The sequence below is a fragment of the Sprattus sprattus genome, assembly GCF_963457725.1.
Source record: "Sprattus sprattus genome assembly, chromosome: 14".
In the NCBI taxonomy this organism is placed as follows: domain Eukaryota; kingdom Metazoa; phylum Chordata; class Actinopteri; order Clupeiformes; family Clupeidae; genus Sprattus; species Sprattus sprattus.
In genome coordinates this window covers 22,928,077-22,954,958 of record NC_137912.1, presented here as the reverse complement: position 1 = coordinate 22,954,958, position 26,882 = coordinate 22,928,077, and the positions used below count along the sequence as shown (strand labels likewise).

Genomic DNA, 26,882 nt, shown 5'->3' with positions numbered 1-26,882 from the left:
ATGACACACAGCAAATAGTGGTGATAACTATGTCATTATACTGCCATCTACTGGTCATTTAAATCGGTTTTATTAACCTACAATTACAACTATAATGCCATTAACGTGCAATCTTACGGTAGGAATAGAAAACTCACTTATGTTACAAATAATAATACAAGAAAGCTTATACGTATTACACAGGTCTAACATACTCACTAACTTTAATAACAGTTCAACTAAACTTCGTTTAGAGTAGCCAGGCATACAGCTAACATCTCCACATATTAACTAACACTAACATTAGCTTCTTACTAAACTAACGTCTTTACAATACAGAATTATCGCATACATTTATATAACAGGAAAAAAAAAAAGACCTACGGTTCGCCAGTGACGCACAAACATGTCTGAAAGGAATGTGAAACTTCAATCAGTTAAGGGCGCTGACCTTTCTAACATACGAGACAGTCTGTAACATGAAGTCCTCAAACACAATGGATATTAGCCTGTTAGCAGAGGGAAAACGTATGCTAGACCTCATGGCATATGACAAACAAGATACATGCTGCATTAAATATCACATCGTATGTAGCACATGTTGCAGTTCACAATCTATGAGTATATTCACCGCTGTGTCATCATTATACCATATCTTTGTGGGTTCATCACTTATAAATACGTTTAGTATAGCATACGTACCTCTTTTCAGATCAGCAGCAAGTTCAAACTGAAGTCTTAAAGGAGATGCCAGTTTAACCACGTTGTTTAAAGGGGCAATACAAGCTCAGCGTGTTTAAATAACAAGATTAAGTACGTGAAATTGCATTGCCCTTTTAAGAAACGTGGTTAAACTGGCATCTCCTTTAAGACTTCAGTTTGAAATTGCTGCTGATCTGAAAAGAGGTACGTATGCTATACTAAACGTATTTATAAGTGATAGATAAACCCACAAAGATATGGTATAATGATGACACAGCGGTGAATATACTCATAGATTGTGAATTGCAACATGTGCTACATACGATGTGATATTTAATGCAGCATGTATCTTGTTTGTCATATGCCATGAGGTCTAGCATACGTTTTCCCTCTGCTAACAGGCTAATATCCATTGTGTTTGAGGACTTCATGTTACAGACTGTCTCGTATGTTAGAAAGGTCAGAGCCCTTAACTGATTAAAGTTTCATATTCCTTTTAGACATGTTTGTGCGTCACTGGCGAACCGTAGGTCTGTTTTTTCCTGTTATATAAATGTATGCGATAATTCTGTACTGTAAAGACATTAGTTTAGTAAGCAGCTAATATGTTAGTGTTAGTTAATATGTGGAGATGTTAGCTGTATGCCTGGCTACTCTAAACGAAGTTTAGTTGAACTGTTATTAATGTTAGTGAGTATGTTAGACCTGTGTAATATGTATAAGCTTTCTTGTATTATTATTTGTAACATAAGTGAGTTTTCTATTCCTGCCGTAAGGTTGCACGTTAATAGCATTAAAGTTGTAATTGTAGGTTAATAAAACCGATTTTTAGATGACAGTATAATGACATAGTTATCACCAGTATTTGCTGTGTGTCTGAGATATGTATATATTAAGCCTTTATGTTAACGTTATTTATGCATACTAATGTATAATTTGTACTTTATTTCCTTTTGATAGACCACAAACACAAATGCAAAGATCATTGAGTTCACTGAATATGCCTGAGTCCTGTGTATTGCTGTGCTGCCTACAATAGCTACATAAACCCCCTAAAGACTGCATTCCGACTCCAGAGGTGTTCTTACAGACACACCAGGGTGACACCACCATATCTGCATCAGAACCTATACAGTTCCTTACTCACACAGTTTAGTCATTTTTACATTGTATGTTAATGTGTTCAGTGTAAGGAGCTCCACTTTGCTGGAACAAGGCATCAGAACTTCAGTGCGTGGCCATTTCTTGCCCAGCAAACAGACTCAAACAGAACGCAACGCAGGACTTGTTACTATGGTGCCATGATCCGGATAAAATGATTGACTTTTTGGCTCCGGTCACCCTGATGATCGGCCACTTGGACGGTTGTTCAAGGATATACGAAAAGCCTTTCCAGTCCGAATCTCATAATTTCTTTGTTTTATTGATGTCTGCGTAAAGCTTTTATGTCTAAATATAAGCATTACTTGAACTCAACAGTTTCATTATTTTAAGTGATGATTTTCAACTTGTGTGCATATTTAGTTTTAAATAAATATTTGTACGTTTTCATCACTTTGGCATTTCTTTCCCTTTTCTTAAAATAATACTACTTTTACTAGTGTCTCTTTGGTATCTGCTAGCTTTTGCCACTCATTAATAAATGCCTTGTAAAGCATAGCAAGTCCTCACTTTAGATGGGCTCACACCATGTAGTCAACTAATCAGTAGTAACGTATGCGTTAATCATGAATTGAAGTGTTGTTAAGTGCTTGTTAAAGATGCAGTAACGCTAACTATCCGTAGGCATATTTCTGAAGGCATGTCCAAATAGAATAATACATGTTTGTGTCCAGGTTCTGTTTGCAACCATTTATAAATGCTTTGCAAAGCATAGCAAGTCCACACTTTAGATGGGCTCACACCATGTAGTCAACGCATCAGTAGTAACTTATGATTTAATCATGAATTGAAGTGTTGTTAACTGCTTGTTAAAGATGCAGTAGCACTAACTATCCGTAGGCATATTTCTGGAGGCATGTCCAAATAGAATAATACATGTTTGTGTCCAGGTGATGTTTGCAACTTATTTTTAAATGCTTTGTAAAGCATAGAAAGTGCTCACTTCAGATGGGCTCACATAATATACTTTACTAACCAGCAGTAACTCTTGAATTAATCATGGATAACCTAATTGGTAAGTATTTGTAACATATGTATTAACGCCCCAGCTATTAGTTGAGGCCTATTTCTAAATCATAACATTTTATTTAAGGCATGAACAGATGTAGGTGTAGATAGTCTGTTAATCATCAACTTCCAGGTTTTAACCGGCCTTATACATTCCTAAGTACCTAGATAATAATTGTAATGTTACTATGAACAAGCCATTAATGAGTGTGTGTACAAATGCTTTACTAATGACACATTATGTATGAACAATAAATAACTAATGGTGAACAAACCATTATTTAATAGTTTTTTAGAAGGCTTATTTACTATGAACAAACCATTTATAACTGTGTGAAGAAATGCTTTACTAATGATACGTTATGTATGAACAATAAATAACTAATTATGAACAAACCATTATTTAATAGTTTTTAAGAAGGCTCATTGACTATGAACAAACCATTTATAACTGTGTGAAGAAATGCTTTACTAATGATACATTATGTATGAACAATAAATAACTAATGGTGAACAAACCATTACCTAATAGTTAACAAATGCTTAATAAATGATGAATTGTGTGTAGTTATTATAAAGTGTTACCATGTTTTACATAGTTATTTCTTAGTTTGATAGAGAGGAAATACTATGTTTATGTCTCCGGGTCTGTGTGTCATTGTTGTATGGTTTAGATTGTGTGCCATATACGTATGTTCATTGTTCTGTCTAGTTCAGTGGGTCTTGTCTTATCTTGTATGTGGACCTTTTTGTGACTGCTGATTTTTGACCTCTACTACAGTTAGAGGCTTAGCAGGTATTTTTAATAGATCTATGTACTGCAGCAATTTGTCCTCTACCCCATTTAGAGGCTTAGCAGGTGAGGCTATTGGAGACGGTTACTTTTATTTTGAGAGGCTTAGCAGTTCTTCTGGGTAGTTTGAACCCCATTAAAAACGTTATATTTGAACCCTCACTCCGTCACTGAGCTTTTCGGGCCAACCCACACATTTCGACGGCAACCGAGAAGTAATTGTCTCCAACTCATTGTCCTCTGTGGAACTGGGCAAAACCACAACAAGTTGGAGAGGCTGAACAAGAATGACTAACTGAGTCTATAATTATTATAATTTTTTTAAACTTAAAAAAGTTTCACAATTTCACAAGTTTAATGATTCCAAAGAAGTACGATGTAACCCGTCACATAAAAAAAACACATCTGTCTCCAGTTTTTGCTTTTTTCAGCTGAGTCTTAAATGACTACATTTCAAAAGCCTCCCAATTTCTGTAAATGATTCCGAAGAAGTATAATGTTACCCTTCACATAATAAAAAAACACTTAGCTATGCTCCCACGTCTACACCCGCCTGTTGTTAATCAAATCTGCAAATGCAGTCCCATACTGGCTTAGAAGACAACTGAACAAGCAGTTTATACGGTCATTAACTGACAATAAACTAAAGCAACCAAAGCAGCCACGCCAACAACTATCGGCACCTACAAATATTTGATCAATTAGTCGGATTTTCATAGATTATACCTTCAATCAATCAGATATTCATAGATTATGCCTTTCCCAGACATAAACTAAATGTATTTTCTATTCCAGATGGCAGCCTCAAGCTTCCTGTGGAAACCCTGCTTCATCTGAGACTACAGAGGTCTGTAGCATAGAAAACACAGAATAAACCGACACAGTACCCATCAGACGGGCATGTTATCCTTTGCCTAATCATGCAACTGCAACTCATTTCAGAGCTACAATTTCTGTTAAATTATAGTATAACAGTGGTGTTTTCACATGAAATCTGTCAGAACACGGCGATCTTTCAGTTAGTGTTGCACCCCAGCTCCACCATCATTCAGCTGGCCTCCTGATGCCCCTGGGGACCCGGCCTTTCGCGTGGTGTTTCCAACCAGAGTGTCTCATGATCGGCATTGCCACTGCCGCCGCCAAGGTGATTTATGTGGGAAAGACGTCAGAGAGACACTGTAACCACCAGGCCTTTGGAGAGACTTGCACAAGGTTGGGGTGGTGGTGGTGGAGGAGGGTGTGTGTGTGTGTGTGTGTGTGTGTGTGTGTGTGTGTGTGTGTGTGTGTGTGTGCGTGTGCATGTGGGTGGGTGGGTGGGTGGGTGTGTGTGTGTCCGTGTGAGCGTGACTTACATTTATTATCACAGAGAACTTCCCCATGCCACTCAGGATGTTAAACCAAATTCCTGCAGGAGAGAGAAAGACACAGAGAGAGAGAGACAGAGGATTGGAGAGAGAGAGAAAAACTGAGTAAGTGCGCAAGCTGCATGTTCTGAATCAGTTGCATAAACAGAGCTGACATGTTGATTCTTGCACAATACATTAGGATAACTTTTTAGGTAACATACAACAATTTGAGTTCACTCATAGGACGAGATCCTCTATGGGCTCTTTATAAAGCGAGTTGTGCATGGAATACCAATGGGTGGAGAAAGTTGTTATAGCAAAGGTGTTCTTTGAGGCAGAAAGGGATTCCTCTTGACTTAAAATCACTGTGAGGCTGATCGTTTTTGAAATGTGTAGGTATACCTAGGTCTCATTGTAACTAAACGTGTAGTGTTAAATGGACTTGTTAGTGGTTCCGATAACTAAATGTGCAGTGTTTAATGGACTTGGGAGCGGTACGATAGCTAAACATGTAGTGTTTAATGGACTTGTGACCGATAACTAAACGTGTAGTGTTTAATTGACTTGTGAGCTGTACCTATAACTAAACGTGTAGTGTGCAATGGACTCGTGAGTGGTACCCATAACTAAACGTGTAGTGTTGAATTGACTTGTGAGTGGTACCAATGACTAAACGTGTAGTGTTTAATGAACTTGTGAGCGGTACCGATAACTAAGCGTGTAGTTTTTAATGGACTTGTGAGCGGTACCTATAACTAAACATGTAGTGTGCAATGGACTTGTGAGTTGTACCGATAACTAAACGTGTAGTGTTTAATGGACTTGTGAGCGGTACCGATAACTAAACGTATTGTGCGTGATGGACATGTGAGCAGTACGATAACTAAACGTGTAGTGTTTAATGGACTTGTGAGCGGTACCGATAACTAAACGTGTAGTGTTTAATGGACTTGTGAGCGGTACCGATAACTAAACGTGTAGTGTTTAATGGACTTGTGAGCGGTACCGATAACTTAACATGTAGTGTTTAATGGACTTTGAGCAGTACCGATATCTTTAGCCCGCACTGCTACTGGTCGTCTCAGCTCAGTCACAAACTTCTTGGCGTCTAGTCGGATCTCGATGACATTGTTGAGCAGAGCAAACAGAGGAGCCAATGGAAAGGAGGCCACAAACAGAGACACAAACCCAAACTGGATGACTGTGGAGAGGATAAGAAACAGAAAGAGTACATTCATTGTTAATAATTTTTTTTTTTTTAAGTTTTGTTCTGTTCTTGGTGCTTTGGCAAAACGGTATTAAAACAGTCATGCTACTAAAGAGATAGAAAGAGACACATTGTGAAAAAGAAAAACACTGAGTGAGTCACACAGCTATGTGTCACTTACAAAACTAACTTCAGAATGTAAAACAAACTAAATAAACACAGAAATACAATCAAAATACAAATGACAGCAAATGAAAACTTAGGAACACCATGTGCTGTGCAGTGTCCTCCCCTGTTTCCCATAGACATATTCCCATAGACATACATATTATATATGCAGTCCCACAGCCTTTAGCCAGACAAGCCACAAAACCCCTGAGCAAACCATCTTAATGCTTACTCTGTTGCTCAAACACAATATAATCATATTACATAAACCACAGCTATATTTAGGTGGTGGGAGATGTATAATGAGGCAATACATTACATGCAATTCATGACGTGTGTGTGTGTGTGTTTGTTGGTATTAGGCGATGCATGTGATAAGCATATGTTCATGAAGGACTGTAGGAGCTCTGTCTGTGTCTGGGATGATAATGTGCATATCATCATCTTTAGCATCTTTATCTAGGATCACGTCAATAAATGTCTTGCCTTCAGATATAAAAAAGAGAGATAAAGAACATAGAGCTAAATAAAAGTGTATTTGAGCTTCATACAATATTGGACTTTAACTAAGATACATACATACAAAGACACGCTTTCAGAAATTCTTTACATTGCATAACAATCAGCTCACTATGTAATACATCACACACAGACACACGCACGCACGCACACACACGCACACGCACACGCACACCAGACGCATATACACACACACTTGTGGTTAAATAGTACACATGCAGGAAACTAAAGTTAAAACTTTGAAACTTCGAAAACAATGCAAGAGGATCACATCCTGAATGGTCGCATTAAACAAAATAGTTTAATAGAGAAACAAACGCAATATGTGCCACAGGAAGAACAAAATATAATACAAATATTATAATAAAATGATATATATACACAGTTAATTGAATGATTAAGCAGGTTATTCGAGGAGCTGTAACCTTAAAAAAAGATGACTCACAGACCCACACATACACACACACACAAACAAACACACACACCAAGAGCAATGCATATCGGCTATGATCATGAAGCTACCAAAGACATAGTTAGTCACAAGAGATGTGGTTAGCAGATTACTTGTCCTGCACAAAGAACAGAAGTCCATGTGATGACAAAAGAGAACTGTCCTGGGTGCACGGTGGCCTCAGAGTGAAAATAGCCCCACCGCTCTAAACACACACACACACGCACACACACACACACACACTAGGACTCGACAGTAGAACACGTGTATGGTTTCACACGCTTCACAAGTGTTTCCCACGCTTCAAACAACAGTTCTATGGTCTATGTTGACACACAAACACACATACACTCAAACACACACGTGCACTCATACACACAATTCCTCATCCCCTAAAATGCACCACACACACAAACACACACACACACACATACATATGAAAAAAATAAAACCCACCTGCATAAAACACACAAACACACACTACATCTGATCAAGTAAGAGAAAGGGCGAGTATCTCTGAATCAGACGTCAGTGAGAGGAGAGGAAGGGGAAGAAAAGACCAGGTTCTCATGGGATAAAAAACATATAAATAACAGAGTATGGAGAATGGAGTAAGTGATGCTCTAAAGAGAAACAAACTTCAACGGGTGTAATTCTGTCAAAAACAGCACCTTACGGATGTGATGTTATGGATACATCAGTTCTTTACAGTCCTTCAAAAAAACAGCATATGAAATGCCTACATTAAATATATGTTCATTCAAAGAAAGGCAACAACTTATGTAATAAGTAGATTCCATATATACTGTATATATATCCCTTTTTATATAGATTCTCTCTCTTCTGCTTGACTTGCTTTGGGCCATGTCAGAGATTAATTAAACTTTAGGATTTCCAGTCTTTATTGGCAGGAGTTTGAGGAAAGTATTTATGACTGCCTGTGTGTATGTATGCTTGTGTGTGTGTCTGTAAACATGTATGTGTGTGTTCGGGGGTGGGGGTGGTGGTGGTATACATCCAAGCACGTGGCACAAATGTCTTCTGCCTTTCAGAAAACAAATTTGAACGAATGAAAATAATATAAAAACTAGAGTTTTTTAAACACATATCAATGGCACAAAAGCTTCACAAGATTGAAATGTTATTTAATCATGATGCCACCAGGCAATGTGTGACGGTAAGCTTCAAAACATGCATGTAGCAGCAAGTCTGTTGGCAGATTGATCTGACATGATTCCAGCACATACACATCACTGTGAAATTCAGCACTTAATGTGGCTGTTGATTAATGACCAACTTCACTTTGCAGCATGCAGCTTCTGTCTCAAGGTCTTGTCAGCTCCTGTTTAATAATATTCAGAAGATCAGACTGTATTTCACACAAGTTCTACACAAAGTACAGGCTCTGGTTCTTTCTAAACTAGTCTATTGCAGTGCAGTTCTAACGGTATGTTTCCACACAGACGAAATTCGTCCCGCTCCTATAGCCTCAATGCACGTCACAATTCCGGGTTTGGCTCTACCGGTGTTGTACCCGATTCAGCCCCCCCCCCCCCCCGTCAGAATAAGCCCCCCCCTGTTCAATTCTACTAGGAAGGTGTCACATGCATGAAACTCACTGTGCTTACTTATACTAGTCCCATGTCTGTACTCTGAAAAGCATTTGATGATCGGATCAACAGAATTCTTTTAAGGGGGGGGGGGGGGGTGCATATCACGACAGGCCTATTTCACACCAGTCAGATTGCTATTATCCGAGGTTTTTGGAAGAAAAACATCGGTTGTTTGTACTCTTTAGAACAGTTCTAAAGACTGTAATCACTTGTGTTCTTCTCTTCCATCTCTTTCTCAAATAATGAAATCGTAGTATAGTATTTTTCCATGCGTTTATTTAGGCGAACTGCTTTCCTTTCCGATCAAGGGGGGGGCTTATTCTGACGGGGGGGGGGGGCTGAATCGGGTACATCAAATGCTTTTCAGAGTACAGACATGGGACTAGTATGAGTAAACACAGTGAGTTTCATGCATGTGACACCTTCCTAGTAGAATTGAACAGGGGGGGGCTTATTCTGACGGGGGGGGGGGCTGAATCGGGTACAACACCGGCAAACCAACTTCCGGTGAGGTGGACAGCACTTGGCGACAAACGACAAACACAATACAACAAACATGGCTCTTTACTATACTCGGTGTCTTCAAGACCTACCTCGTCTGAATATTAACGATGTGGACAGACTAGTGAAGAAGTCTTGCACCACTCCCTCCAGTAAACGGGAAAAGGGATTTAAGATGTATATCGCCGGCTACATCGATAATGACGAGGGTAAGTCATTATGTTCAAATGTTACATTAGGCTGAAATGTTACATTAGGCTACATTGTAATAGCTTCTAGCTAGCGTTGATGTTAAATGAACGATTAGACGGCTAACGTTAACGTTCGGTTAACGTAACAGTTAACGTTCGTTGTTTTGATCGACTATGACTGACAGACTTGTCAGCTAACATTAAGTTTGAGTTTGTTATAGATACTGTCAAGGTATTGTGCAAAAATGTAACGTTAACGTTATAGTATTGTGTGTTCGTCTTCTTCCTTCCTCACAGTGTCATTGAGAGACAAGGTGACAGGAGAGATCAGCGTGAGGGCAGTCTTTCATAGATCAATGAGGAAAAGTGAAAAGCCACACGACTTAAGAGTAGGGTCATTGTTAGGGCAATGGTTAGGTTTGGCAAACTGATAGAGTTACCTGTCAGCTTAATTAAAGCACACATTTCATATCATATCTGCTATCTTAAATTAAGCCCCTTTACCCCTCCCTACATACACGGCTTGTTGCCTTATCTCAACATGCATACAGCACACTGCCCCCATAACCACCACTTCCATCACTCCCCTGTAATCATCCCTGGATGCTCCTTGTTGGGTTAGGGTTGGGTTAGGGTTATCTAACGCTAAACAAATGCCCTGTATCATGTGTAATACATTCTCATATTTTTGTGTGAACTTCATAGAACAGCCTACAGTAATGTATTTCTTGTTAGCCTAATGCTTTTGCTGTCAATCAACATCTCATGTAAGCTTCTATTTCTCTATAGATGGTGTTAAAACACTCAAAACCAGTTGTTTTGGTGAGCAGCCATTGTTCATGTGTGGCGGGCTGTGCCTTATGCAATCATTTGGTTGCACTCCTGTATCAGACTGCCCACTATTCACAGCTAAGCATTCCTGCTGTTCCCCCCGTGCACAGCTGCACAGACACAGAGCAGATCTGGCACAAACCGAGGACACTGGTAGGTCATTTAAAGTGTTCATCTTGTATTGCACACTGCCTCATGTATTGCACACTGCCTACAACATAAATAATATTGCATCCATGTAACATTTTTGCCTTAACTGATTCTATAAACAAATACACAGTCACACACGCACACACACACACACACAAAGACTACCCCACCCCCTATAAATACAGATGAGATACACACAGTAGACACATATTCATAGCTTGAATGTGTCTCTGCTGTCAGGGTGTGAGGCCAGGCCCAGTTGGAGAAATGGAGTTTCGAAAACCCAAAAATTCAACTGCAGACTGTGTAAGGTGAGATATCAGGGTGGTTTTTGCATGTAAGCCATTGTATGTTGTGGCAGACTTTTGGTGCAGTGATTTTTTACTTTAATACTTTTTTGTCTTACTGTTAATATTTTTCAGAAGTTCTCTCTACAAGGCGGTGGATGGGGAACTGCTAGATCTTGCCATGTTGAGAGTTTCAGAGGTGTACAAAGATTTCCCTCCTTCACTTGCACCCTTGGTGACAACAATGGGCATGTCCGCTGATGTCCCATTAGTCCAGTCTGCATTTGGAGTTGTGCAGGCAGGGAGCTTGCTGTCATTTCAGCAAAAACCTCCAGCAATAAGGGAAGTCTTCAACATCCCATCTGCTCCTGCTTATCCCTCCCTTCCCATCCACAGCCACAGGCTTCAACCGCCATCCTGTGCCTATGTTCTGTCAGAGCAAGAAAGTCTGCACCTGAAGTCTCTGGATGAGTCATTCAACATGGCCCACAGGATAGAAGCTGGAGCACAAATGCAGAGTTTGTGCCAGCAGTGGCATCGCTTGAGAAGAATGCGTGTGACATCTACACGTTTCTATGAGGTATGCCATGTTCGTGGACATACATCTGCAGAAAATCTGGCTGAGAGAATTCTCTGGGGAACTGGCATATGAGGAGAGGAATTGATATGGAGCCACGTGCTGTTAAAGTGTATTGCACGCTGAAAAATGTCAACTATTCACCCTGTGGGTTCATTGTGCATCCTGATGCTCCATGGCTAGGAAGTTCTCCTGATGGAGTCATCTTTGATCCCTCTGGGAACCCACCATTTGGTCTCCTTGAGGTCAAATGCCCCAATATCCAGAGCTATATAGACTGTCCCTATCTAAAAATGTCAGGTGGTGCTTTGAAACTCAGGAGGCAGCACAAGTACTACTGGCAAGTTCAAGGTCAGATGCTACTGACAGGGCTAGAGTGGTGTGATTTTGTTGTTTATGCTCAGGAGGACATGTTTGTCGAGCGTATTTATAAAGACCTTGATGTAATGCACACCATTAGAGACGGAGCAGATCATTTTTTTCTTTTACCACTACTTACAGAAGTGTTTACAGTAAATCAGTCCAATGCCTTTGTATAGTATCTATCAATAAGTGTAATCAGTTGCAATCAGTTCATTAATCAGTTTCAATCGGTTCAGTGAGTTCAGATGTTATTGTTCATTTTTACAAATCTATTTTTTAGATTAGATTAGATTCAACTTTATTGTCATTGCACAGAGTACAAGTACTGAGACAACGAAATGCAGTTTAGTATCTAACCAGAAGTGCAAAGAAGCAGAATATCTGAACCTATCAAGACGACTATACAGTATAAGAACTGTTCTGTTTACATTTGCCGTCTATACAATATCTAAGCTGATGTACTGTTCATGTTCGCAAGTCTATACCAAATGGAAATTGTTACTTAGTATAAAGTACACATGCTGCTGCTGCTGTTGTTTTACTGTTACACTGTATACAGCTCAAGTTACTGTTGATGGGCTCTTAAAATAACTTGATATGTATGTATGTATTTATTTGTTTATTCAACTGTGATGGAATGTTGTATGTATATTATAATAAATGTGATGCATAACTTGTGACTTCAATATTCAAATAAATAGAAATGCCACTTGAAGTACTCTGAAACTGAAGTTTTATTCTATTCTTCAGCCAAAGACAAGGCTCTGTTGCAATTGCAGGATTAGCTATGGCTGGTCCAACAAGAAAATGAGGTCAAAGGTTGGATTTTTTTATTTTTTTTTAATGGGAACCAACTGGTCAAGAAGAATGTAAGTAAAAAGGCAAGCAAAAAACATCAGGCCATCATAGTAAGTACAATTACACAGACTGCAGAATATATACAATATTTGACAAGTGGTCCATTCCAATAGTTAACAGAATGACATGTGCAATTCAAGACATCCCAGGTGAGACAAAATCAACAAGTAAAACCTATTAGGCAATCGTAGTAAGAAAAGTAGAACATTTGCAGACTATTTACAACACTATATTTTAAATATTTAGGACCACTTGGTTTTAACATTTCAATATGCCAAATAGCCTAAGGATTTTATGGCTAGACAGACAAGAATGACACTGTAGACTTACTGGGCCCATGCCTTGACAAGTGGTCCATTCTGATAGTTAATTAGAAGACATGACACTGCAAACAGCTGATTAATGCTACCAGAAATGGACAAGGGGATGACTGTATCGAACAACTTGTGTTCTTTCACCCGCCGGATCAAGCGTTCAACATGCACCCTGAGTCTGGCCACAGACTGAGTGTGTCTCACTTCACCCACAGACATTTGTGTGCCCTTGGTCAAAAAAGCAGGCCTGTGGATTTTGCATGGTACCAGGTTATCAAATAAGAAGCCCTTGTCCACCATTACTGCCATTTTAGGGGTAAGGACGTCGATGATCCCTAACTGCTTGAACAGCTCCCGGTCACTGATTGACCCGTGTACAGTTCTGACACAAAAGTTACTACGCCATGAGGTGCCATTCCTATCAGAGCCTTGAAGGTCCAGTGGGATTTGTAATTTGAAAAGACCTCACTCTGTAATAGCAGAGACGAAGTTCGGAGTTCGGTACAATCGAGGATAACCTGGGTGTCTCGGAAACTCTCAAATTCCTCTGGCAAGTAAGCTCGTACTTGCTCTTTCGGCAACCAAATTCGCACAGAACCCAAGACCTGATAGAGGAAGTTTGCCCAAGTTGTTATGATGCGGCTCACTGTGGTCTGATGGACTTGAAAGCGATGAGCCAGGTCTTTCTGCTTGAGGCCCAAAGCAAGGTGGATCATGAAGAGGAAGAATTCATCGATGGCAGGAAGTGCATGCCGGGTCTTCACAGATGGACAAGTCTCCCTGGTGGCTTTGGAGCTGGTGACGCGAATCATTCTGAGTGTTGAAGGTTCAATCTGTTCCCAGAAAGCCATCAGATGTTTGTAGGTTGCAAATCTACAAAAAAATTAATTCTATTACATTTATGGCATGATGCATTGTAGCCTATGGTAATTGTGTACTTACTATGGTCTTAAACGAATTCAACTGAACACTGTAGGCTTAGCAGTTTTATAACATAATAGGCCTAGGCTATTTTTACATCGTTCCTGGGTTAAATGTTGCACGGGCACAGGCCAACCCAACAATCACTGAAATATTTGTAGACACTTTTATTTTACGTTTGTATCCATAGAATATGTAATGTATGACACCTATTTGTATTATGTGTAGAACCTATTTAGTCTTGCTGATCTGTCATAAAACCACATAGGGTAGGCAAACGTAACCTCTGCCTCACTGAAGGGGGCGTGCGAGAGCCTGGAAAGTGGACTTCCAATCCATTGAAGTGATAAATACATAATGGGCGACCAATGCCTGAGCTAAAATGATTGCATCAAAAGACGGGGCAGATGATAACTGAACTACTCACATTCAAGGTCAAATTGCTTCGAAAATGTTTGGAAGCTGTATTTTTTAAGTGAATTTAAAAACACACCAGCCCTAGACTGCTTTTTATTGGTGAGCTGATTTTGAGAATTAAACTTAAGTTGCAGCTAAAGTTGTGTTTTTGGTTGCTTAATAGAGGAGTTCAATTTGCATTAAATGATAGCTAGTGATCTAGATGATGTAATAGTCTCTGCGATTTAACTCATAAAACTATAATGGGAAAAGTTAGAAACCCCTTGCTGTCATCAATGTGCAAGCTGCCAATGTAATGGTTATTTAAGATACTGCATCTGTAACTTATTAGCAACTAAACTCTGCTGACGACCGTGTCTTTTATGTAAGATTACGCTAAGATTTTTCCAAATTGACCGAGACATAGACACTGTACTATCCAGTAACACCGTTATTGTAACCTATTTTGGCTTCAAAACGGCGAATTTCGCCGAAAGGTGACAAGTTTGCACCCCTGACCCATCATCAATAATCACAAAAAAAGGTTCAGGGCTTACCTTGTGTAGAAGCGAATATCCTCATCAGATCCAGAGAATCTCTGGAGGCCAAAGCGACTATTGACCTTTGCCTGCTCAAGCTGTTCCCGCAGATCCTCTATCTCTCTCTTCAACTCTTCATTTTGACCAAGTGACAAGTCGAGAGCTGCAGGCTCCGGAGCTGAGCAGTAATCATGCCACACGATATCTTCATTAGCGCTTTCCATGTCTGATTCTGGTATCGGTGGTCGGTCTCGTCGTTCCCAAACACTTATCCTCGGTGGCTGCATTTCACGATTCCACTCAAAAATTGCAGGGATAGCGCCTTTTTTCAGACGCCTCCTAATTGTTCCTTCCACAAAATAGTCTGATTTGAAATGGACACTGCAAACCTTTGTATGTTTCGTTATTTGAAAGTTACTCCTTCTTATGTTAACTAACCATCTTTTCCTGATCTCTTCCTCCACCGGAAAGGAATGAAAGCTAATACAGGAGTTGTATCGTGAAGATACCGAACACAACCGACACTACAGTGCTCCAACGCTACTTTCATCTGCTTCTGACGATGAAAAACAGTCGAATCCATTCATATATAAACGTATAAAAATATATATATAGAAATGTTGACGTTTCTTAGTTATGTTGTATAGGGGGCGTAACTCCTCCACAGCTGATTGTGTTTCTTAGTTACCAGGTAAACCGGAAGCGGCTCTGCCAGTATAAAGCATAAGCGGGAAATACATCACAATTCCCGTTGCTTGAATGGAGACGAAATTCGGTCTGTTGAGCACGAAAACGCCGCCGCCTGACTATCAAAGTTGACGAACCTTTAACTTTATGCAAATGCGAACCAGGCGGTAACCAATCAGCTCGGCGTGTGTCAGAATTGGAGCTCGATGTAGTGCAGAAGCCCGGTGTATTCAAAAAATGTCAAACAAGATGGCGGAGCCTCGCGTGTCTGTTATTGGAAAATATTTGATATGAATTAAGCTGAATACAGGTGTTTACACGACTTTTATACGTCTACATCGACTCGGTTTGTTTCTTATATACTACACGAACACTGTCAGGGCAAACTGAATATTGTAGGTCTTAAATTAAGCTCTCGACCGTTGTTGTTAGCTGGGTGCTAACGCTTTAATTGAAGATCAATGTAGAAGCTAGCTGCTAATCCTAGGTCTCGGGAGACTGTTTAACTGGAAATATTTGTATGTGAATAAAGGTGTTTACACGACTTTTATATGTCTACATCGACTCGGTTTGTTGTAAATATACTGTACGAACACTGTCAGGGCAAACAGAATATTGTAGGTCTTAAATTAAGCTCTCGATCGTTATGGTTAGCTTGCTGCTAACACTTAAATTGAAGTTCATTGTAAAAGGTAGCTGCTAAAATGCTATCAGCGCTGCACTGCAGCCGAACTTGCTACTTGACACTCGCTACATGACAGCCAAACATGTTTTTTCTGACCACGACCCCTAGGCGAAATATCGCAAACGAAAATTAGTCTGTGTGGAAACGTGGAGTAATGGGCCTGCCTGCATGTGTAGTGAGACCGCTGCAAATTTGGTTTGGTCTTTGATCAGCCAAAGGGGACACATGTAACTCTCTGCTGGTAATCAATACCATGCATCTCTCTTCTGGTAACCAATAACATGTGACTCTCTGCTGGTAATCAATACCATGCATCTCTCTTCTGGTAACCAATAACATGTGACTCTCTGCTGGTAATCAATACCATGTGACTGCTGGTCACCAATACGATGTGACTCTCTGCTGGTCACCAATACGATGTGACTCTCTGCTGGTCACCAATACGATGTGACTCTCTGCTGGTCACCAATACCATGTGACTGTCTGATGGTCACCAATACAATGTGACTCTCTGCTGGTTATCAATACCATGTGACTCTCTGCTGGTCACTAATAACTCTGCTGGTAATCAATAACATGTGACTCTCTGCTGGTCACCTTTCACTAATGCGTGTAGCTGCTAGAATCAAATAAAAAAACTTGCCTGTGGCACAGCCACTGGATCGGCAGCAGCATAAAGCACAGCCACTGGATCAGCAGCAGCCTATAGCACAGCCACTGGATCAGCAGCAGCCTATAGCACAGCCACTAGACCAGCAGCAGCCTTTAGCACAGCCACTGGACCGGCAGCAGCCTATAGCACAGCCACTGGATCGGCAGTCTAAAGCACAGCCACTGGATCAACACCAGTCTATAGCACAGCCACTGGATCAGCACTAGCCTATAGCACAGCCACTGGATCAGCATCAGCACTAGCCTATAGCACAGCCACTGGATCAGCACTACCCTATAGCACAGCCACTGGATCGGCAGCAGCCTATAGCACAGCCACTGGATCAGCAGCAGTCTAGACTTTTGGACGCTTTAGGCTATTGGACGCTATGGTAGGCTACCAATCAGACGGCCCTTTTTCCTGCCAGTGGGGTCCAATACTGTGTAGGTGTCACAGGTTAGCAAAGAGCTCTGTGTCCTATCTACATCAAATTGACTTACTTTCAGGTGATAAACAAAACAGTTAGCTATGATGATGATTAAAGCATTCCAGTAGAGACAACCACAGATCAGGTTTGAGCACACACAGAGTGTACAGTGGTTCATGCCAGGGACAGAATAATTAGGGGGATTTGATGCATTGGCAAGTGACTCAGCAACCACAGACCAGAAAATACTTTTGAGGGATTATAACTATTGTGTAAATCATAGTCGACTGGTTACACTGTCCTCATCCCTTTCTTCATGAAGGAGAGATGAACAAGGGAAGAGGGGAGAGGACAACAGGAGGGGTGGAGGAGGCTTTGAGCCACACAGGGGAAAGGGGGGGAGATGAGATAGACAAGAGGTGAGGAGGAGGAGGAGAGGAAAAGAGGAGGGGAGAGGAAGAGAAGATAGGAGAGAGGAATGAGAGATCAACAGGATGAGAGGAAGAGTGAAGAGGAGGAAAGGAAGAGGGGAGGAGAGAGAGGAAGAGAAGAGGAGAGGAGGGTAGAGAAAGGAGAGGAAAGAGAGAACAGGAGGAGGTGAGGAGGAAAGAGATGTAGAGAGAGGAGGAAAGAGAGGAGAGTAGAGGAGAGGAGAGGAGAGACATTAAGAATAAAGGACATGGGTTAACATGCAGTCACCTAGAAAATGAGCTTCTTAAAGGCAGACAAGAAAAGGAGAGAATAGAGAGAAAAAGAAACCAAGGAAAAATCTGGCTTGTCATCATATCTCAAACATAACCACAAATAAACCCATATCAACTCAACATTTTAATTAAAACACGAAAAACAAAAACCCCACAAACTGACAGAAACGTGGTTTAGTTTTCTTATGTCTTAACACACTGTAAAGGAGTCGACCTCGAGTGTGAGAGTGCCTGTGTGTGAAGCGGCTGCCTGAAGCCTCTGGCATTGGTGAGAGTATTTGTCAACTCTGCGAGACACATGGAACATAACCTTTGTGGGAAAAGGCATTTTCAGGAGGGCTTTGACTGACACCTCAATTCTCACTCCCGCGCACACAACAAAGCCTTAAAGAGATCATACCGGAGGGTCATACCTTTTAATCCCTTACTAACTCCCTCTCTCTCTGTCTCTCTATCTCTCTATCTCTCTCTCCATCTGTCTCTGTCTTTCTGTCTCAGAAATATTTCAAATACTCTGCGAAGGTTGCTGTGCCTTGCGGCCATTGAGAATGTGGCCTCTTTGCTTTCTCACATACTATACTAACACCACACAAACACACAAGCACCCCTGCTCACTCCCTTGCTCTCGTTTTCTCTCTCACCTCTAAAACCAGTTATAAATCTGTCCATGTGTTATGTTTGCAGAAACCCCTTTATTTATAGCTTTTACTGCAATGAGGCAGTTTTATGTGCTATTACATGATTTCAGTCAAGACGGCACCTCAACTCGCTAAACATACTTTGTTTTAAATTACATGTACATGACTTAGGCAGCACGACTGAAGAACACATGACAAGAGAGTACCTCTTCACTCTGTGTGAATGTGAATGTGTGTGTGTGTGTGTGTGTGTGTGTGTGTGTGTGTGTGTTTGTGTGTGTGTGTGTGTGTGTGTGTGTGTGTGTGTGGGGCTGTGTTGCGTAACCGAGCCTCACCCCATAGTAACTCATACTCAACTCATAAGCAGCTGTTACAAACCCATCCTTTCAGTCCCCCAAAAAGTGAAGCAACATTCCATTCCCAACTCATCCCTTCAGATTCGCCACACAAAGGGACACTCCTGATTCTTCAAAGCCATCAGTGGTTTCGTTCACCACAATTCCTGGACTTACTCACCAGACATTTCCAATGAATTCAAGACATTCCAAAGTATTCTGAAATTCCCATGAAGTTAGGAACTGCAATTCCAAGCATCCGCTACCCAACAATTTCCTCAGTGCCCCTCTCCTAAAAGTCCTTCAGTCCGGAAGGTTCATCCTCTTTATGAAAAAAAAAAACATTCCAGTTTCTTACAAACCTCTAAATGACTGTCCCTCACAGTCGCAGGTGAACAACAGAAAGTCATTAATCCTGGGTTGAGTTTGAAGGACTTTGGCACTTTTAATTAGCAGGCTTTCCCATCAGAGCGCTGCTGGACCAGTCAGGCCTGGCCATGAGGTCATGAAGTCATGGAGTCATGAGGTCATTCATAGGCCCTTCAGAGATGAAGTTACACTTGGGCTGCTTGAGCAGTAACTAAAGATGAGAGCACATTTTTGGTGAGTGTGTGTGTCTGTGTCTGCTTATGCGTGCTTGTGTGTATGAATGAGTGAGAATTTATGTCTGTGTGTTGTGTGTGTGTTTGTGTGTGTGTGTGTGTGTGTGTGTGTGTGTGTGTGCTTGTGAATGAGAGTGAGCAAGAGACAGAGCACAAAAGTGACAGTGAAAAAGAGTGAACGTGTGAGTGCGTGCGTGAGTGTGCTCACTTGCAGCGCCCTCACTCTGGACCCGACACAAATACCTCGGGGTAAACACAGCTGAGGAAAGCAAACATGAGCTTGGGAAGCGCAGTGCCCCGCTGACACTCATTAGTCAGTCATGACCCAACACATCCAAAAACCACGGCAGGAATTAACAGCAATTCAGTGGGGCTATTCCCACCAACCCAAGCCAAGACAAAGAGAAGGCGAACAGCTTTTTTAACCAAGTTTGCAACCAGGCATGCAAGCAATTGAGCTTGCTTGGTGTGTGTCCCTACTCCCTAGAATGGGTGTCCTGGCTTGTAGGAGGAACAGCCACACGGCTGCTGTATGATACACACACCCACACACAGTGCGGAGCCCCCTGCCTTTAAATATGACTGCATAGGAAGTAGTTGAGAGATAAACAGGCAACAGACAAAGAAAACAAGACAGAAAAAAGTAGAAAGAAATAAAGACATCGACAGGCTGTCATTACCCAATTCCATCATTGTACAGTTAACCACCAACCTCACTGTTTGTATTCATTAAATACATTCATTTATTTTGTACTCAGGCAATCTGTGAGGACAGCACTCACTCATCTCCATGTACTCTGGCGTCAGGCCCTCAAAGCGCTCAAGGTCGTAGTCCAGGTTCCACTGCTGGGGGCCCTTGCTCTGGGGCCCCTCATTCTCAGAGGGTTCTGGGGCCCGGTCCTTCTCCTTCAGGGTCCTGTACAGCTTCTTTAGCTTCCTGTGGTGCCAAAACAAACCAAAGCAAAACAAACCAAAGCAAAACAAGCGTGTTAGTGGAAAGTGCAGACTCTTGAGAGAGGAAAACAGTACTTAGAGGCGCTGCCCCCCTTGAGATGCTGATACGCTACCAGCTGACATGAGCAAACTCCTGACAGTTTATGAGATCATAGTGTAAGAGTAATATTGAAACCATGCTGTATGAAGTGTGTTTGTTTTGTCTGAATGTGATGTTATATCTGATAACTAAGACTAGGAAAAAGACAATTTATTGACATTGAGGACTATGAAGACCAAAAAAGGCTGATTAAGTAATCCCTGTAAGCATGTTTCTGTTCATGGTCAGTACAAGCACTCTAATCTGGCTGTGTTACTGCACAAGTGTCACCTGATTAGGCTAGTTTATGTTTATGTGAGATGAGAATGAGAACACAGCCCAGACGGTTCTACTGTTGTCATAGAGCCGCTGTAAACAAAGATTGTATCTCCATGCCACTCGGAACCTACCTAGATCTCCTTCCCTTCCTTTCTATTATGTTCTTCACTTCCTACTGATATCTCCTTCACTTCCTTCATACATCTCCTTCACTTCCTTCCTATATCTCCTTCACTTCCTTTCTATATCTCCTTCACTTCCTTCTGATTTCTCCTTTACTTCCTTCTTATATCTCTTTCACTTCCTTCTGATATCTCCTTCACTTCCTTCTGATATCTTCTTCACTTCCTTCTGATATCTCCTTCACTTCCTTCTGATATCTCCTTCACTTCCTTCTGATGTCTCCCTTACTTCCTTCTGATTTCTCCTTCACTTCCTTCTGATATCTCCTTCACTTCCTTCTGATGTCTCCCTTACTTCCTTCTGATTTCTCCTTCACTTCCTTCTGATATCTCCTTCACTTCCTTCTGATGTCTCCCTTACTTCCTTCCAAAATCTCCTTCACTTCCTTCCAATATCTCCTTCACCTTCCTTCAGTCTCTTTCTACTTCCCACCATCCCTCTTGCACAAACCATCTTCTCTCCCTTCCTCCCCCCTGTCTCAGTCCCTGGCAGCTGACCACTGGAAAGTCCATCATGAAGCCAAGTGGTTGTTGGACAGACCCCAGCCGTAATTTCTTTTCTCTGGAGAGCCCCCGCACTGTATTTAGCCATTACTGACTGTGAAAACTGTGCTTCTGTTTAACGACTCCTCATCACAGGCCTAATCATGCTGTTAAAGCGGTGAAAAGGTCCCCGATGAACTTCACAGAGCAGTCCTGTATTACTAGCAGCCAAAGCAGCTATGAGGGTCCCATGAAATCAAGTCATTAACCTTTTTTCCCACTTCTAGTCTCTTTCAGCTTTTATGTTTTATGCTTTTATGAGAGAGAGAGAGAAAGGGAGAGAGAGAGAGAGAGAGAGAGAGAGAGAAAGGGAGAGAGAGGGAGAGAGAGAGAGAAAGGGAGAGAGATAGACTATAAAATACAACAGTAGTGTTAGCAAAGGCGAGAGATACAGAGAGAGAGAGAGAGATATACAGAAAGAGATACAGAGAGAGAGTAACGGTTATGGAGACTGAGAAACTATTTGAACAAAAGGGCACTGAATATGGACGGAAAGGAATGTGAAAATACAGAGTGAAAAAGAAGTCAGTCACAAACAGACGTCTCTACTACTGAACGCAACGTCACAGGGGCAGAAGTGTTGGGTGAGGAGCCCAAACACAGAGGCAGAAGTGTTGGGTGAGGAGCCCAAACACAGAGGCAGAAGTGTTGGGTGAGGAGCCCAAACACAGAGGCAGAAGTGTTGGGTGAGGAGGCCCTCTCTCCTGTAGAGTATGAGCGCCTGCACGTTTACACCACTAAACGCACTCCATGCATTATTAACAGCCCCAAAACACAGCGCTTTTCCAGCACATTACTCTTTCATTCCCTGCCTTTGTGTGGGGAGTGTGTCAAAGCCCTCGTCTAGCAGCTGCTCGAGTCCATCTGCATTTCTCTCACATTCACACACTGATATAGAGCGATCCTGGAGCACGCTTTCCTATAGCCCCAAACACACACACACACACACACACATACACACACACACACACACAGCGATAGACATGTGCACACATGCACACACAGCAGACATGACAGTGGGTGAGGGCACACACACACACAGATGCTAGTTCTAACGTAGTACTTTTGCAGCTTAATTTACAAGTAGAGCACATATACAATGCACAGTGTCACACCCCATCACACACCTCCAGTCGACACACACACACACACACACACACACACACACACACACACACACACACACACACACACACAAACACACACACACACACACACCATCACATGCCTCCGCTCCAGCTAACCTAAGGAAATGAATGAACATACATACACACACAGGTGCCCAGATGAACACACACAGTCACACACAGGAATACATGTACCCATGAGAGTGCGTGCACACACACACACACACAAACACGCACGCACGCACGCACGCACGCACGCACACACACACACACACACACACACACACACACACACACACACACACACACACACACACACACACACACACACACACACACACACACACACACACACACACACACACACACACACACACACACACACACACACACACACACACACACACACACACACACACACACACACACACACACACACACACACACACACACACACACACACACACACACACACACACACACACACACAGACTCTTCTGTGTGCCCATTCCGTGAGGTAGAAAATGACTGGTAGGCATGGTTGTGGTCTGTAGGGAGCAGCGGTCTTTGATGTAGGTCAGGGCTGTCTTTCTTCATCTCTTTTGTATCCATCTCTCTACCTCTCCATCTGCCTATCTCTCCATCCCACTATCTCTCTATCTCCTAAGGCTCGAGTCCTCAGTCCCTGCGGCCTGTCGCCACCGCTTTGCATGTGGCACGAATCAACGCCCCCTTTCCCAAAAAATGGAAGGTATTTATAGCGGAGAGAAGGAGGAGAAAAAGAAAGAAAGAGGGGGAGAGAGTGAAAAAAGATGAGGGACATACAGGAAGTGAGATAGAGAGAAAGAGAGAAAGAAAGAGCATGGCAGCGACAGAAATAGGAAGAAAGCATGTGAAAGAGAGCGAGAGAGAGATGGGGAGGGAGATAGACAGATGGAGAGGGAGATAGATGGAGAGAGTTTGAGTCACGCTCCACTCATCTCTCTCTGCCAAGGTCCTCAGCACAGCCTTCAGAAGTGGGCCCTTCCCTGGAGTCACCACAGTCACAACGCACACATTTGAGAGGCACCACAGGTGGCTAAAATAGAGCCCTCACCCGCACCAATAACCCCATTACCTGCACATGGCCAGAGGCAGGACAGACAGCCTCCTGACCGGATTTCAGTCTAGTCTAAACCTGGTCCTGGTATTGGCACTGATCATTGGCACATATGTCCCGAATTTGACTCAATTCTGATTCCCGACCAAAGGGTTCGGCACACACAATCCAACTCTGGGATTTGATTGGACAGGACAGGATGCGCCAGTGCTTGGTGAAGTTCAAAGTATAAGTCCAGTCGTGATTTCCTTCCTCCAGTGCGCTAATCCAATTAGTGTGACAACAGTGTGACTCAAGAAGCATACAGATAATGAGAAGCTGTGCAGTTATGACCCTGTGCAGTTTTAACCCTGTGCAGTTACAACCCTGTGCACTTATAACCCATAACGTAATGCTAATGCAGCAGGTGTCTACAGGGGTTGTTTTGGTTCAGACCCAATGCAATGTTTGGGAGGGGTGAGCTGAAGTTGCCCAAAGAACTCTAATCCACATCCCACAAGACAAGCAGAGCGCATGTGAAAGCAGGTGTTTCAACCTGACTCACAGACTCACACTCACAGACTCACAGACTCACAGACTCAACCTCACACACACACACACACACACACACACACACACACACTCACACACACACACACACACACACACACACACACACACACACACACACACACACTCACACACACACACACACACACACACAATCAGATATGCGTGCACAGACACATGAGCAAACACACAGATACACACACTAGTACATGCGCATCTCAAGTGTGTTATTAGCTTGTGGTTCTTGGAACGGTGCCTATGAATGTGTGTGTGTGTGTGTGTGTGCATGTGTGAGTGTGTGTGTGTATGGTGAGTGCCCATACTTCTGAAGGACGGACAAATGTTAGAGGAGAAATAGGTTAAAAAGGGATTTCCAGCCCAATGCGTCCATGGCATTCAGGTCCATTCCTCTGCTCTGGGGAGATCACGTCCTAGATTCCTGACTTCTACACACAAACACACACACCCATACACACAGACACAACACACATACACACACACACCCATACACACACTGACACACACACACACACACACACACACACACGAACGGATGCATATCAAAACTTTCGGAAGAAGTGACAGGGATTTGGCCTGACCAAACCTCAAAGAACTTGGACTGCATAAGGTGCAGCTGTTCCAAGCGTTGCTATTGGCCAAATCCTGGTCACATGTTCCAAAAAACCGATTACCTCAGCTGCTTTGCATATTACAGTCAATAATCAGCCCTTGCTCAATCATCAAACTGCCTGTGTAAGCATGCACAGTAGCCCTGGAATGTCTCTTTTCGACAGTGCGGAGAACTTGTGATTATATGTGGTGGTCTGTATGTACCTATCAGTGTTTGTGTGTGAGAGAGAGTAAGTACATCAGTGAGAGAGAGAGAGAGTTTGTGTATGTGTGTGTGTGTGTGTGTGTGTGTGTGTGTGTGTGTGTCTTTGTGTGTGTGTGTATGTGTGTGTGTGTGTGTGTGTGTGTGTGTGTGTGTGTTTGTGTGTGTGTGTGTGTGTGTGTGTGTGTGTGTGTGTAGGGGAGGAGTAAGATGGAGGCACATAAATCACCTTAAATAAAGATTATGATCTCAAAAATGTCTCTCCAGAGGCAAGGAGGGGTAAATTCCCCAGCTCCAAAAAGTTTGGAAGCTTAAAAACCTGAGGAAAAACTAAAAGTGCTTTACGCTTGACAGACTCCATCTGTCTGCGAAGGGAGTACAACTCTGTGGTCTTCACCGAGAGAGAGAGGAGAATAATCTGTGGCTGGGAGTAACTCTGTGGTCTTCACTGAAGGAGAAAGAGAGAGGAGAATAATCTGTGTGTGTTTATATATGTGTGTGCGTGTGCGTGTGCGTACTCACGGGATGCCAATCTCGAAGATGTTGTTCTGAATGAGCTGCTTCCCAAGCATGATGATGCTGAGCTGGATACATAACTCAATGAGACAGCCTCCTGGAGCACACTACACACACACACACACACACACACAAACACACACACACAAAGAAAGAAGCAGACACAGGCATTCAATACTCAAACAGGCAGACTGATGATGTGAGTGGAGACACACTACAAAACACCAGATGCTAGTATAAGTAGTCAGATGCAAATAATAATAATAATATACAAAACAAAAGCTATGAAAATATGCATGAATACAGGATATATTACTGGTACCTTTGCATGCACAAAGTCACACCAACAACACTCTTGTTCTCTCTCTCTCTCTCACTCACACACACACACACACACACACACAAAGACACACTCACACACACTCACCTCCTCCATACGGTAGTCATTGAATACGTAGACATAGTCCCCAGGCCTGCCTGCAAATCTGTAGACAAGAGCAAACCCAGACTGAAGACTAGGCGAGTGGGCCTCTCAACCTATTTATTTCTTCGCCCTCTCTCTGTCACACACACACACACACACACACACACACACACACACACACACACACACACACACACACACACACACACACACACACTGACTCTATCTATTTCTTTACACCTCTCGCTCTTTCATACCCTATCCCCCCTACCTCTTACTCCCCCCCCCCCCCCCCCCCCTCTCTCGGGCTTGCCATCTATTTCTCTCTCTCCCCTTCCCTCGGTGTCTCTCCCCCTCTATTTCAATTTTTCCCTTTTTTTTCTCTCTCCTTTTGTTTCTATTTCTCTCTCTCTCTCTCTCTTTCCTTTTGTGTCTCTAGCTCTGTTTCTCTCTCTCCAGCCCTCCAGATGTTAGTACTCTATACAGAACTGTGTGGTGTTTACGATTCCACAACATTCCCCCCACAGTTTACCTATCAGGGAAATCTACACTCTTTACTGTAACAGACAGAAATGGTGGTGTGTGTGTGTGTGTGTGTGTGTTTCAACATCTACTGTTTTTGTGAGTGTCTGAGCGTGCGTGTTTCAACCTCTACTGTGTGTGAGTGTGTGTGTATGTGTTTTTTAACCTGTA

The 26,882-nt window shown here is 42.3% G+C and overlaps 1 protein-coding gene across 1 annotated transcript in view; it reads right to left on the bottom strand.

Moving 5' to 3' along the window:
• The window catches only part of ano2b (anoctamin 2b), a gene marked incomplete at both ends in the record, with an annotated part of 102,505 nt that overhangs the window by 12,831 nt on the left and 62,792 nt on the right, over positions 1 to 26,882 (bottom strand). Inside the window, 5 exons of the mRNA XM_080851726.1 lie at positions 4,996 to 5,048; positions 6,038 to 6,190; positions 20,388 to 20,542; positions 25,772 to 25,872; positions 26,193 to 26,250. Of these exons, the coding sequence (XP_080707852.1) occupies positions 4,996 to 5,048; positions 6,038 to 6,190; positions 20,388 to 20,542; positions 25,772 to 25,872; positions 26,193 to 26,250 (520 nt within the window). The remainder of the gene's footprint in view (positions 1 to 4,995; positions 5,049 to 6,037; positions 6,191 to 20,387; positions 20,543 to 25,771; positions 25,873 to 26,192; positions 26,251 to 26,882) is intronic.